Raw genomic sequence first — 14,237 nt, 5'->3', positions numbered from 1 at the left:
AAGAGAACACACAAGCTTCCTCCTGAGAACAGTCCTAAATCTGTGGACATTTTTTTCTCTTCTCCTACTTCCTCCACTAACATGAGGAAGTCCTTGGAGGTTTGGCCAACATGGACCAAGTGGGCTAATTATAAGCTCTGGGATTGGAGCCTCCAAGGTCATATAATAATCAATAACCATCCTGTGGCTCCAGCACATCAGTCGATGCCTCCAGTCCAGTTGGCCCCATACCTGCATCTGCCTCTCTTATGCTTTTCTGCCTCAGGAAGCTCCTGTCTGTCACCTTACTCATATTAATTCTGAGTGCAGAGCCTGAGACCTGAGTGGACACCAGGCAGAGGAGGGGCATTGGGTCCTCAGCTCTTGGTCATGACCCAAGAAAGAGGTAACTTTTCACAGTAAGTGCTGAGGGAGAGGAGAGATGATGGAAAGACTGGTGGAAGCATGGTTTCCTCATCAGCAGGATGCACAGGACAGTCTGTGGAGGTCAGGAGGATGCAAATATACAGAATATCAGCTGCTGTAACTTTGAAGTTTATGCACTTGTTGATAGTGGAGATGCCAAACATCTATATCAAAAGTTTCATTTTCCTTAATAGAGAGACCAATAGAGTAAGGAAGGAGATTATGAGGCAGTTAGCAGGGGAGGGAATGGGGAACAAAATCTATCAAATTACGCTATGTCTTGTGTGAATACACCATAATGACTTCTGCTTATATATTATTATAATGAACCAATTAAAGTAATAATAATAATAATAAAAGGGAGATCAATAGGTTAGAATAAAAAGAGGAAAGGAAATGGAAAGGTATGGGAGAATGAAATTGATCAGAATATCTTATTAAGATTTATGAATATGGCATAAATATCCCCACTATTATGTATAGTTACAATGCACCAAAAATTAAAAATGGATTTAAAAGAAAAAAAGATAAACAAGAGCATCCCAGTAACTGGGGAGGCTGAGGCAAAAGGATTGTAAATTCAAGGGCAGCCACAGCAACTTCGTGAGGCCCTGAGCACTTTAGAGAGACCCTGTCTCAAAATAAAAAATAAAAGGGGCTGGGATGTGACTCAGTGGTGGAGCACCCCTGGGTTCAATCCCCATTACCCCCAAAATGACCAAAGATAGAAAGCATAAGAATTTGTTGTTAGGGAGTAGCCATGAGAATCCCGAGAGTAGGATCCATTTAGAGTAATTTTGTAGCTTACTGTAGAGATGTGTGATGCAGGAGAGGAAAATGCAAATAATTCCAGTTCCAACTTGAATTAGGTAGAGGGTCAAGTGACAAATGTAAAGTGAATAGGAAATTGAGGTGCAGGAGAAATCACAAAATAACCATGGGCCTAGACAGTTTAAAAGTACATTATTCAGGCAATTGGAAATATGCCATTATCCCATGAAAAAATTTAAGAAAATAATCAAATCAGTTATCTCTTTCAGGGGCTCTTATTACAGGGCCAATATGGTATGGGATTTTGTTATCATGCTATTATAAGACAATAGCAAACACACTTTAAAATTTTGTTAATTTTTTAGAACTATGTGACAGATTTGGAACAGTATTGACAATTACTGAATTAAATGAGCTTTCCTCCCCAACCATGAAAACACCCTTCCTTTCTTCCCACCCTGATTCCACTTCCCTAAGACGTCTCATCCACAGCAGCAGAGAATGGGTCCCTGCAAGCCAGCGATGAGCACTCGCAAAGGTCCACAAAGCATCCAGGATGAGCAGGGCAGTCCCCAGGACACCAGGCCCTTCTGAGGGTTTCCCAGGCGAGGTGTAATCCGTGGCTTGGAGAGCTCGCTTGGTTGCACATGCACAGTGTGCCCTTAGTTGTGAGGTCCTAGAATATTTACTGAAACAGAATGAATACCTTTTTATGTAACTCAGGCTAAGTTGTTAGTTTAAAAAGAGAAAAGACCTGACTGAAATGAGTTATCTGAATTCATGGTGCCAGAAGAATCCTGGCCGGGGTCCCTTCCACAACCCACCCGGTCATTTCGATCCTCGTCACCCCAGGAAAGAGCCCTTGCTCACTGAGCTCCTCCTGCAGGTGCTCCAGGTGGGTCACTGAGCAGAGTAGCGGGTGGTGCCTGCTGCTCCGTCTCTAGATAGGAGGAATGGCCGCAGACCCCAGGCAGTGCCCGCAGGGAGAAAAGGCACTAACAGCACAGCACGCCCTGCCCTCTTGCCCCATGACAGGACGTGCTTGCCGCTGATGACCTTCCTCCCCATTCCTAATAATCTGCTTCATTCTCAAAAGCAGAGATAGTCTAGTGTTGATTTCATTCCTACTCAGGACAGGTGCAGCGTATCCTAATGCCACCTATGTGATCAGGGATGATATTTTTTATCTGCGTGCAACTCTAAAGTACTTACCAAACTTTGAAGTCCACCAAAAGTACAGGACTATACTGATCATTTCTTTATCTTATTTTATTTTTTACAGACTGCATTTTGATTCATTGTACACAAACGGGGTACATCTTTTCATTTCTATGGTTGTGCATGATATAGATTCACACCATTCATGTAATCATACACGTACATAGGGTAATGATGTCTGTCTCGTTTCACCATTTTTCATACTCCCTCCCTCTCATTTCCCTCTACTTAATCTAAAGTTTTCCATTCTTATCCCCTACTCCCCCACCCCCAATATATATCATCATCCACTTACCAGGGAAAATATTCCACCTTTGATTTTTGGGATTGACTTAAGTCACTCTGGAAAGCAGTATGGGGAGTACTCAGAAAACTTGAAATGGACCTACCTTTTGACCCAGTTATCCCACTCATTCTTTTATACTCAAACTTTAACTTAACATTAGCATACTGCGATAATGCAGCCATATCAGTGTTTATAGCAGATCAATTCACAATAGCCTGATTGTGGAAAAAACCTAGATGCCCTTCAACAGATGAATGGATTAAGATACTGTGGTGTATATACACAATGGAATATTATCTAGTCATAAGGAAGAATAATATTATGGCATCTGCAGATAAATGAAGGGAATTGGAGAATATTATGCTGATAATTTCTGACTATAAAAATTTGTGAGCTAGGATTTCACTCACAAGAAAGTGAAATCAGAAACATGGGAAGTAGAAAAAACCTGGTAGAAAACAGGAGCATAATGTTTTCAGAGATGCATTATCAACTTTTTTCACTTGGTGCTTTGTGGATTTACGTAAAGGTGGAATACACTTCGGTATTTTCAGTTTATGAGTATGTATCTACATAGCATAACTGGTCAAATTCATTCTGCAGTTCCTCCATTTTTCTAGCTCCCTTTCTTCCGACTCAGTTCTCTTCCTCTACTCCATTGATCTCCCTTCTATTTCCATGGAATTCCTCTGTTTTTTTTTTTTTTTAACCTTTATTTTCCTCTAGTTTCTGCATATGAGAGAAAATATTTGACTCTTGACTTTCTGAGTCTGGCTTATTTCACCTAGCATAATGTTCTGTTTCCATCCATGAACCAGCAAAGATCATAATTTCATTCTTCTTTATGGCTGAGTAAAATTGCATTGTGTATATATACCACATTGTCTTTACCCATGTATCTGTTAATGGGCATCCGGACTGGTTCTTAGCTTGGCTATTGTGAATTGCTATAAAGATTGATGTGACTGTTTCACTACAATGTGTTGATTTTAGATTTTTGCATAAAAACAAAGAAATGAAATAGTTGAGTCCTATGGTGATTCAATTTCTAGTCTTTTGAGGAACTCCATACCACTTTTCAGAGTGGTTGTACTAATTTTCAGTCCCACCAACATAGAAGTGAACCATTTTACTCATATCCTTCCCAGCATTTATTTATTAATTTTATGTTTTGTTGATTGCTGCCATTCTAACTGGGGTAAGATGAAATCTCAATGTAGTTTTGATTTACATTTCTCTGATTGGTAGGGATGTTGAACATGTTTTCATATTTTTTTTCCCATTTGTATTTCTTCTTTTGAGAAGTATCCTAGGGCATTTTAATTTTCTTTTTTTAAAAAAGAATTTTTTTGGTTAAAAGTGAGAAATATTTTTCTCTTTTTCTTTGATGAGTAAGTTTTATTTCACTGAGATATGTATTTTTATCTTTAATATTTGTCTTTAAAACCTGTTTAGTTGAGCATTTACAAAGTAAGTCTGTATAGAAGGTGAATAGCACTGAAACCAATAATGAAAGAGTAGTAAGAAGACTGGGTTTATTACAACTGAGAAATATTGCTAATGGTTTATGGATTTCAAGAGTGAATCAAAATACACAGAGTTATGAGTAACCATTTTCTTTTTCAATCATTTTTCTTTCACCAAAGGTGTACTAGGAATATGGAAGAACAAACTCTAACAGGTGTCTCAGAATTTCATCTCATGAGGCTCTCAGAGGACCCTGACCTACAGCCCATCCACTTTGGACTGTTCCTGTCCATGTACCTGGTCACAGTGCTTGGGAACCTGCTCATCATCCTGGCTGTCAGCTCTGACTCCCGCCTCCACACCCCCATGTACTTCTTCCTCTCCAACCTGTCCTTGGCTGACATTGGTTTTATCTCCACCACAGTCCCAAAGGTGATTGTGAACATCCAAACTCACAGCAGAATCATCTCCTATGTGGGCTGCCTGACACAGATGTCTCTGTTTGCCATTTTTGGATGTATGGATGGCATGCTTCTGACTGTGATGGCCTATGACCGGTATGTGGCCATCTGTCATCCCCTACACTACTCAGTCATTATGAACTCTCACCTCTGTATCTTCTCAGTTTGTCTGTCTCTTTTGTTCAGCCTTTTAGAGTCCCAGTTGCATGTTTTGATTGTCTTACATTTTACCTATTTCAGGGATGTGGAAATCACTAATTTCTTCTGTGAACCTTCTCAAGTCCTGGAGCTTACCTGTATTGATACCTTTACCAAAAATATGTTTGTGTATACTGTTGGTGCCATTTATGGTTTTTTTCCTCTAACAGGGATATTTTTCTCTTATTATAAAATTGTTTCTTCCGTTCTGAGGATCCCATCAACAGGTGGGAAGTACAAAGCCTTCTCCACCTGTGGGTCTCACCTCTCAGTTGTTTGCTTATTTTATGGAATAGCCATTGGAGTGTACTTTACTTCAGCAGTGTCAAATTCTCCTAGAAAGATCACTGTGTTCTCTGTGATGTACACTGTGGTCATCCCCATGCTGAATCCCTTCATCTACAGCCTGAGGAACAGGGATATTAAAATTGCCCTGAAGAAGCTACAGAGCCGAGTAATCTAATCTCATTATCTCTCCCCTCATTTTCATAGTTTCTATTGGAAGAATCAATCATCTAGACCTGGAAATCCTAGCCTCTTAGTCAAATTACTCTTTTAACTGCAAGACTCTCATTCCACTCCATATTTTATACATGAACACCACTTCCTTTTGTTTGTATGTAATTGTATTGTACAAGTGTTCAGGATTCTTTGTCATATAATCATCATAAATAAATAAATATATCTCAGCAGTCTCTTTCATTTCTGAACAATGATCCTGTCCTCCAGGTCAAATTCTAAATATACTTTTAAATTACATTCTTTTTCAGAATTCATATATATTTTCTTTAAAATTTGCACCCAATGTACTTATTTTTTCAGATTTTATGTAGGGGTTGTCTTACTAGTACTCAGTGTTGACTTTGCAAAAATTAACTGGGGGCATAAAAATCTGATAACTCATTTTAGGTCTGATTAATTTAGATAAGGTATGATGGTTTTATGAAGTCCCAGGAAAGACCCAGATGATCGTTCCTTTAAAAAATCAAGCTCAAATGGTAAGTTACAAATGCACTTGTTTAAGCAAGACCAAGGTTGTTTTGCAAATATCTTTAAATGCATTGGCCTTCAACACCAGATTATCATTAGATTGGATTTAGGGGATTTTCTTTCTGCTCTAATGTTACCTTTCCACAGGGATCTTGTGATGCTGAGTGGAGACTTGAAATCACTACTCTAGTTTCCACCTGAATGTGATGTCATACACTTTCATTCATGGTCACCCAATTCACTACCTTGAAAACTCAGTATATTCCACTATTGCTTTCACACCCCCAAGCCCTCAGTATTTTAGAGACTCCCTTCATGTGTAACGAGGTCCCTTTTTACCTTTGTACTGCAGTATAAATTCAAAAGATTATCCTCATTCTACTAATTCTCCACTATAATATCTAGCTTTGTTTTTATTTATTAAAGGAACTCTAAATGATAAATCCCAATAGAGGAAAGGTATATTGTGAGTTTCTGTAGTTGTGATATTTCAGCATGGGTGCAAGAAATAAGGCTGGTTTTAAATGTGTGGCTTTGTTCAGCTGTCCAAGTGAAGAGTCAGTGGTAGCCTTGGATTACAGTTGCTGTGTGGCTCTGTGGTATTGAATAGTATGTCACCTATTTCATTACAAATGAATTGAACTTTGGCTTCTTTTACTTTTTTTGTATGATTTCCAAGTTCTGTGACTCCAGCTATAGGTAGCTGAAGAACTTGATAAGTGAGATAATAATTTTGACTCATGTTCCACAGTACACTCTTCATGCAGGTATGCTTTGGGTTTTCCTCTATTATTTAATGATCAATGAGAATGTCATGATGCAGTAACACCTTTCATGGGAAAAGTTTATAAAGTTTTCAATGGATGTCTAAAACTGGTATGGAATTTTTTTATTAACACACATAATAGAAAGAATTTGGGGATTATAGACACTTCATCACTCCTATATTGGCTTATAAACATGACAATTTTGGTAGCTTCCAGCTCCTTTCTGAGCCTCAGATTCCTCAGCAGCAAATTAACAGCAACAGTGTTTTCTTCCAAAACCATGCAATCATTATACATAAGTATGTCATGAGCCCCCGAAATGACAATTCCCTGTAATGATAGCTCCTGTTATTACATTAGAGGATGTGGTTTAAAGGTGCATTCCCAGAATTCATAAGCATCATGATATTATAAACTGTGATGTACAGCAAGAGACAAATCATGTTTTTGTTTGATTCCCAAGTCTATAGGGTTTTGATAACTAAAGCACTTCATTGAAAGGCTTGATCAGGATATATAACCAACCAGACCTATTAGAACAGTATTTAGTTCATATTTATGGATAATAAAGGAAAGATCTCATTATCAACATATTGTAGACCAAGGAATTATTGAAAATTTGGACTTTTCAGGTCAAATTTGATTTTCAACATGAGCTGAAAATTATTAGCTGAGTGGACTGGGGCACATTCTGGAGCTATCATACCTCAAATTGCTGACTTTTAATGGTACTTAAGTGAAGGAAATCAAAGGTGAAACAGATAATGTACATGCCTGTGAGAAATTGTTTACTGTCTTACAAAAAAAATTGGAAAAAGGAATTTGACATTCATATACCCAGTAACTTCTTTCTTCACTAGAAACTGGAAAGGTCTAAGAAGATTTCCAAGCAGTTCTTAGAGAGTAAATGTAAAATTTGTTTATATTTTGTCATGACTGTTTAATAGGATTTAGACTTCTTAATCAGTACTCACAAGGTAAAGAATCCTAGAATGGTGGGTGAGGTTTGAAAAATTCTACACTTAAAAAAGGAATGAAACACTTCTACAATAAAAAAGGAATGAAACACTGATGATAGACATTTGTCGTGCACACCAAAAAAATGTCAGAATTTAGAATTGTCCTGTTTCCATTGAAGACATTCATCATGTGAGGGAAGATTAGGAAAAGTACTAAGCAACTGACTCATTTTACTGCACAAACGTAGCTCTCCTGGCTTTCATTCAACGTGTGTTTACTCTACCCTCTGGTGGATAGTCCAGGGTCTAATCCTCTCTATTCACTGTGGAAAGACGGCAGTTTTTTGAATTAACTTTTGCTGCCTCCCATACACAGCAAAATGCCTCAGCATCAAACGACCTCTTTCCAGTGCAGCGCCACACTCATGCTTCTGTGGTTTTTTGATCCTGTCAAACTCACCTCAACATGTATGCACACACAGTAGATAAATTATTTTCTTCCATGCACATACAACTGATTAGGATTATATACTAATGCTTCATAACATGGATCAGAGAAGGATTAATGCATGAATTTGTCACAATGAACCACAAGACTCTGTGATGGATGAAGTGTGGAAGGTTTCCAAGGACCATAACTCTCAAGGTTGTATGAGAATTTATTTTATCAACTTCAATAAAGACAAGTAAAAAATACATTTTCTTAAATACTTCATTAGGTGATAACACACACATAAAATCTAACGATAATACACTTGGAGCGAGAGAAGCATTTTCCTGATGAGTGAAAAATCAGAAACCATCTTATACACTTGTATTTGGGCTCAGGATGACTGCAGCTTAATATGCTATTACAGCTAGGAGAGAACCAAGGTGGCTTTTTTCCACTGTAGGTCACGGAACTTCATAATTGCATCTGTGGATTTTTTTCCAGTTTGGTTGAAGGGAATTCTTTTCTGACACCGTGGTGTCTTGGTGAGTGGGAGACCTTCCTGAAAAGCACAGGGACATCACTATAGTAACAGCGTGCTTACAGACCAATGTCTTGGTAATAGGGCTTGTTCTATTACCTCCTGCTCACACTGATGCAAGCCAGCTGCTATAGCCATAGATGCCCTCATGAGAGTCCCTTGTGCTTAAAACTATGGAAGGCCTCTGGCTACCATCCTGCAAGAACCTGAATCCTGCCCACATTCTAATGAGATAATTTGGGAGCATGTCACCTTTAATGAAGTCATGAGATGAATGAAAACTCGGAAAGCACTTTTACTGCAGACTTGTTAGACACCCTGAAACATTAGAGGAGAGCAGAAATTTACCAAGTAATTTTGTAAAGACCAGTAGTTTTTAATATACAAGTATATATCAAATTAACAGAAAAATTAGAATTGTGATCTTTTCCATGTTAGCAAAAAACATACAAAACAAGAAATAGGAACCACAGATCAGTAGTATAGAATGAATATAGAATATTCTCCTTAGAGATATGAATCCGAATTGTAGAAAATGGAAATTGTATCAGATTCTTGTTATAGAAGAACAAATTCTCCCTAACGTACATGCTTCAATCGATCTGCAGAAGAAAATGGCACAAACTGAGTTTTTAAATAATATAAAAAATTTAGAAATTATTTTGAAAATGTTCAAAAAAATGATGTTTCAGGACTTAGATATGGCTAACCTGATTTGAACATTACACAATGGTTATATGTATATGAAAACAGCATATAATAACCCATCAGTATGTACAATTTTTGTGTCAGTTTAAAAAAAATAATTGGCCACAAACGTATATTGCCATTCCTGAAACCTGTCAGTGAGAATGTAAAGTACAGTCAAGCTTTGTGGTGAGAAAAGAAACCCTGACTCTTCAAAGGACATTTGCTTTTATTTCCTTCTACTTCTGTGAATCTTAATGCATCTTAATCCCCAATTTAAAGAGAGAGGTTGTCCAAAGGAACTAGAGAGTAGGACTAAAGGAAGAAGACAATGAGAAATGTTCAATGGCATTGAGCAGGGAAATGATGGCTTGTATATGAATTCCAAAGCATAGGCAATAAAAGCAAAATTAAAAAAAAATTATATCAAACTTAAAGTACTCCATGTAGCAAAAAAAGCAGAGGAGAGATAGAAGAATAATCTACAGGAATGGAGAATATACTTTTAATTCATATATTGGATAAGAGGAAAATATCTAAAATAAATGGAAATCAAACAATGCAATAATAAAAAAATAAATAAATAACTCAATTATGAATTGGCAAATTACCTGCATAGACATTTCTAAAAAGAAGACTTACAAATTACTGATATATATGTGAAATAATATTCAACACCACTAATCCAAAGGATAATGCAAATAGAAATCACAATGAGATATCACATCACACTTGTTAGAATGACTGTTATCCAAAAGATGAGTGATGACAGGCATTATGGAGGATTTGGAAACAAGAGACTATTGAACACTATTAGTGAGAATATAAATTGATGCAGACATTGGAGAAAAAATTACAGAGTTTCCTCAAAAAATTAAAGGAACTACTAGATGATCCAGCAATCCCTCTATTACACATATATCCAGTACATCTGAAATCAGTATGTCAAGATGTTTGTGCATTCCCATTATCATGGCATGATTAGCAATAGCCAAGATATGGAACAAAGTGAACTGCTTACAATCAGATGATGAGATACTAAATGTGAGCAAACTCACAGGAACCCTATTCAGGCATTAAAAGAAGGAAACCCTGTCCTTTCAGGCAGCATGAATGAACCTAGAGGTGTTCTGTTAAGAGAAATGAGCCCATAACAAAAACACAACACCACATGGACTCACAGTTAACCTAAAAGAGTCAAACTCAAGGAAACAAAGAGTAAAATGTTGGCTGCCAGAGGCTGTGGGCGGGGATTTAGTAGGTGTTGGTAAAAGGACTCAAAAATTCACCTCAGAGAAATAACTTCAAAGTATCTATTGTATATCATGCTGAATATAGTAAAAAATGTTAAATTGTATACTTGAAATAAAGGGAAAGACAATATAGAAGGGAAGACATATTTGCAAAACAGGTCAAGTACCGACAGCATATTAAGAAATCTTACAGTGTAGAAGCAAATGTATACACACCTCCATTGCAAAATGAGCACAAAGTTTAAATGAATTTCTGCAGAGAAGACATACAAAATACCAATAAGCTCCCCAGAACAAGCTCAGAGAGTCATAGGGAAATACAAATCAAAAGCAAAATAAGGTAGTTCTCCACATCCAGTAAAGAGCTATACTTTGAAAATTTGAAAATAACAAGTATTGGCAAGGATATGAATACATTAGAAACTGTACAAATTAGAATGAAAAGTTTATTGGACTACTCTTCAAAGAATTAGCCACACAATGACTGTATGACATGGGGTTCCATTCTGAGATTATGAAGATAATAATTGAAAACAAGTTTAGTCATTTGCTGCTTAACAGCCAGTGTAGGATTTAAGAATAGCTTTGTTAGGTGTTTTTGCCATTGTACAAGTATTACAGAGGATACTCCACAAACTGAGATGGCCAGGACTTCATGAATAAATCCAATGGGATGGAACAACCATAGTGTATGCAGTTTCTCATCAGCTAAATGGCTGTACCCAAACTGATAAACATGCAAACATATCAACAGAAGCCCTCTTCCACAATTGTCCAAAGATGGTAAATACCCAAATGGCCATCAATGGGTGAAAGGAAAAACAGCTTGCATTCTGTGTATATTCACACAGTAGAATATTATTCAGCTATAAAAAGGAGCAGAGTAAGTGACCATTTCCAGTACAATAGTCAAAATGAAGGAGAGAAGGCGAAGGAGAGAATGAGGGAGGAAGGAATGAAAAAAAGAAGACAGAAAGGGATGTAAGGAGAAAATCCAGGACCACAAACAATGTAGCAACATGGGAGTTTTCCCAGACATCATATTACAAGAGCCAAATCAGAATACACACATTCAAAGCTAGACTCTGGTGACATGTTGAAAATCCAATCATTGTTCTTAAAAAATGTAGGAGAGCAAAGGGAGGGACATGGGCTCAGTGTCTGATTCCAGGTAAGCAAGAACCCCATTCTCAGGCTCTTTCTTACAGAAAATGGGTGAATTAGAGAAAATACAGATAAGAAGTGACTTCGGGACTAAATGAAGTAGTGCATGCAAAAAGAAAAACACATGTCTAATGAGGTAAACACTTTGCATTGATGATTTTCATTTCATTCCTTCCAGAGGAAACAAGAAAGCAAACTAACGTGAAGAACATTAAGGTGATATGTTATGGACCATGGATAGGGAAGAAATGTTAAAATAGAACTACAGAGGAAACTTTTGAGGAAAAACATTAGCAAGGGATAGGTGATTCTGGAGAGCAAAAAATTCAGCCTGGCCTTTGTGGGAGAAAATGAGCCAAGATGTTGAAATTCACAACACTTGCTTTTAGAGCACATAACTACCACTTAGTTCTGAGGTCAGTGATCCATCAGGGACAAGAGGCTGCCCTGCTGAGGAGTCTCGACAGGGCCCGCTTCACATCCTTGTTCCGCAGGCTGTAGATGAAGGGGTTTAGCATGGGGGTGACCACAGTGTACATCACTGAGGAAATAGAGATTTTCTGGGGAGAGTGAGTCACAGGAGAACTGAGGTAAACTCCAAGTCCTGTTCCATAGAACAAGGAGACCACACAGAGGTGAGAACCACAGGTGGAGAATGCTTTATACTTGCTTACAGAGGACATCTTCACTAAGGAGGAGACAATCTGAGAGTAAGAGAACAGAATTCCAGTAACAGAAAACATGCCCAGCACAACAGCCACCACAAACATAAAGATGTTATTGACAAGAGTATCAGAGCTGGCCACCTTGAGAAGCTGAGCCACTTCACAAAAGAAATGTGGGATTTCAGTGCCTTTGGAGAAGGTCAGCCGCTTCATCAATAGAATATGAATCAGGGACACCCAGCATATAATAAGCCAAGAAATCAGAACCAGAAGGCCACAATGTCGGGGGTTCATGATGACTATATAGTTCAGGGAGTGGCAGATGGCTGCAAATCTGTCATATGCCATTATGGTCAGCAGTAAAACATCTATTCCAACAAAAATCATACAATAATATGCCTGAGTGAGGCACTCTATGTAGGAAATATCTTTGCTCTGTGCCTGGATGTTCACCAGCATCTTGGGGACTGTGGTGGAGGTGAAACAGATGTCAGTGAAGGACAGGTTGGAGAGGAAGAAGTACATGGGGGTGTGGAGGTGGGGGTCAGAGCAGATGGCCAGGATGATGAGCAGGTTCCCAAGCACTGTGACCAGGTACATGGACAGGAACAGTCCGAAGAGGAAGGACTGCAGTTCAGGATCCTCTGAGAGTCCCAAGAGGAGAAATTGTGATAAGCCTGTGTGGTTCTCTCCTTCCATGTAGCTGGTGTACCTGCTGGAGAAGGAGGTAAAGGCAATATTCAATAAACAGCCAAGTTGTTCCCATATTACAGCATCATCTTGGATGGACTTCCTTCTTTTGTTTATATTTGTTTTTCAACAAACACAAATGTTAGGTATGTAATGAATAATGAGATCAAATGTCTACTATATAATAAAGGAGAAAATTTCAAGCTTAGCTCTTGCCTGAATGTAGACATAAAATTAAGTAGTAAGGTGACATATAATGCATTGATATTTATTTTAGAAGAATAATACATGATGAAACAGGAATACTCATTGTTTGACTGGAAGCCTCCTCAACATATGAATGTTTGTTGACATAATTCATCACAAAACTATATACTGAATACACATAACAATAACCACAATAGAAGACTGGAATTGAGAAAATGGAACAGACATTTATAAAGTTGAAGACTGTCAGTTAACAATGACCTTTTGTGAACCCAATAAAGAATGGTAGTTTTTAAACCACAGCAACAGGAAATGTTACATTGAGACACGGGAGTGTTCATATTTAATTCATGAACACATCAAGACAGTCTCCCTCAACACAATCATTTGAGATTTTCCTGGAAATGGGAATGTTTAAAAAAAAAAAGGAAATTGAGTTGGTAATTAATTAACAAAAATAATTTCATTATTGATAGATGCTATTTTTAGACACCATGGTGAAAGGATAATTACAACAATAAAACCAATCAAAGTTATCAGTAACTCTAATCTGCCAGGAAATATAGGTAGGGACCTGAGAAGAAATGCCAACCAAATTTGGAACAAGGTAGACAATACCTCCACATAACAGATTTCAGGTGAGTAAATAATGCCTGAATAATTGGAAGCAGGAAATCTGACAGGAACCTGCAATTTATAGGAGAGAATGAAGAAGATTCAGGGACTCAGCAGAAAGTAAGTTATTAGAGAGAAACTCTAGAATCCAAAGAATGAGAAAATGAAATGGAAGAATTGCTATAAAAGAAAGATGTCAATGGAAATTAAGTCCGGTCAAAGGAACTTCACCTTCAAAGGCTAAAATAAATAAATAAATAGATAAATGTTAAAAATGAATAAATAGATAGATAGATAGATAAATGAAAATAAGAGGACTTTCCCAGTTTCATTATTCTAGAGTAAAGTCCAGTACCCACACTCTCTCCTCTTTCCCTTCTCACCACAACCAGCCTCACAGGGGCACACCGGCCCTCCATGGTGGCTGTGACTGACGCTTTCTCTTCTCCATGATGTGTCTTTA

At 37.7% G+C, this 14,237-nt stretch overlaps 2 protein-coding genes across 2 annotated transcripts in view; one reads left to right on the top strand and one right to left on the bottom strand.

The window, feature by feature from the left end:
• The window catches only part of LOC306646398 (uncharacterized protein), a gene marked incomplete at its 5' end in the record, with an annotated part of 46,468 nt that extends 33,507 nt beyond the window's left edge, over nt 1-12,961 (bottom strand). Inside the window, 2 exons of the mRNA XM_079115042.1 lie at nt 9,082-9,095; nt 12,034-12,961. Of these exons, the coding sequence (XP_078971168.1) occupies nt 9,082-9,095; nt 12,034-12,961 (942 nt within the window). The remainder of the gene's footprint in view (nt 1-9,081; nt 9,096-12,033) is intronic.
• LOC306646148 (olfactory receptor 7E178-like) lies at nt 4,340-5,366 on the top strand (the record flags this gene model as incomplete). Its single annotated transcript, XM_079114603.1, has 1 exon — nt 4,340-5,366. One exon carries the CDS (start codon nt 4,340-4,342, stop codon nt 5,267-5,269), a length of 930 nt encoding a protein of 309 aa, XP_078970729.1. The 3' UTR covers nt 5,270-5,366.
• Nucleotides 12,962-14,237: the final 1,276 nt, after the last annotated feature.

Source organism: Sciurus vulgaris, assembly GCF_902686455.1.
Source record: "Sciurus vulgaris genome assembly, chromosome: 16".
In the NCBI taxonomy this organism is placed as follows: domain Eukaryota; kingdom Metazoa; phylum Chordata; class Mammalia; order Rodentia; family Sciuridae; genus Sciurus; species Sciurus vulgaris.
The sequence above is the reverse complement of the archived record's forward strand: the minus strand, read 5'-3'. Positions and strand labels throughout refer to the sequence as shown.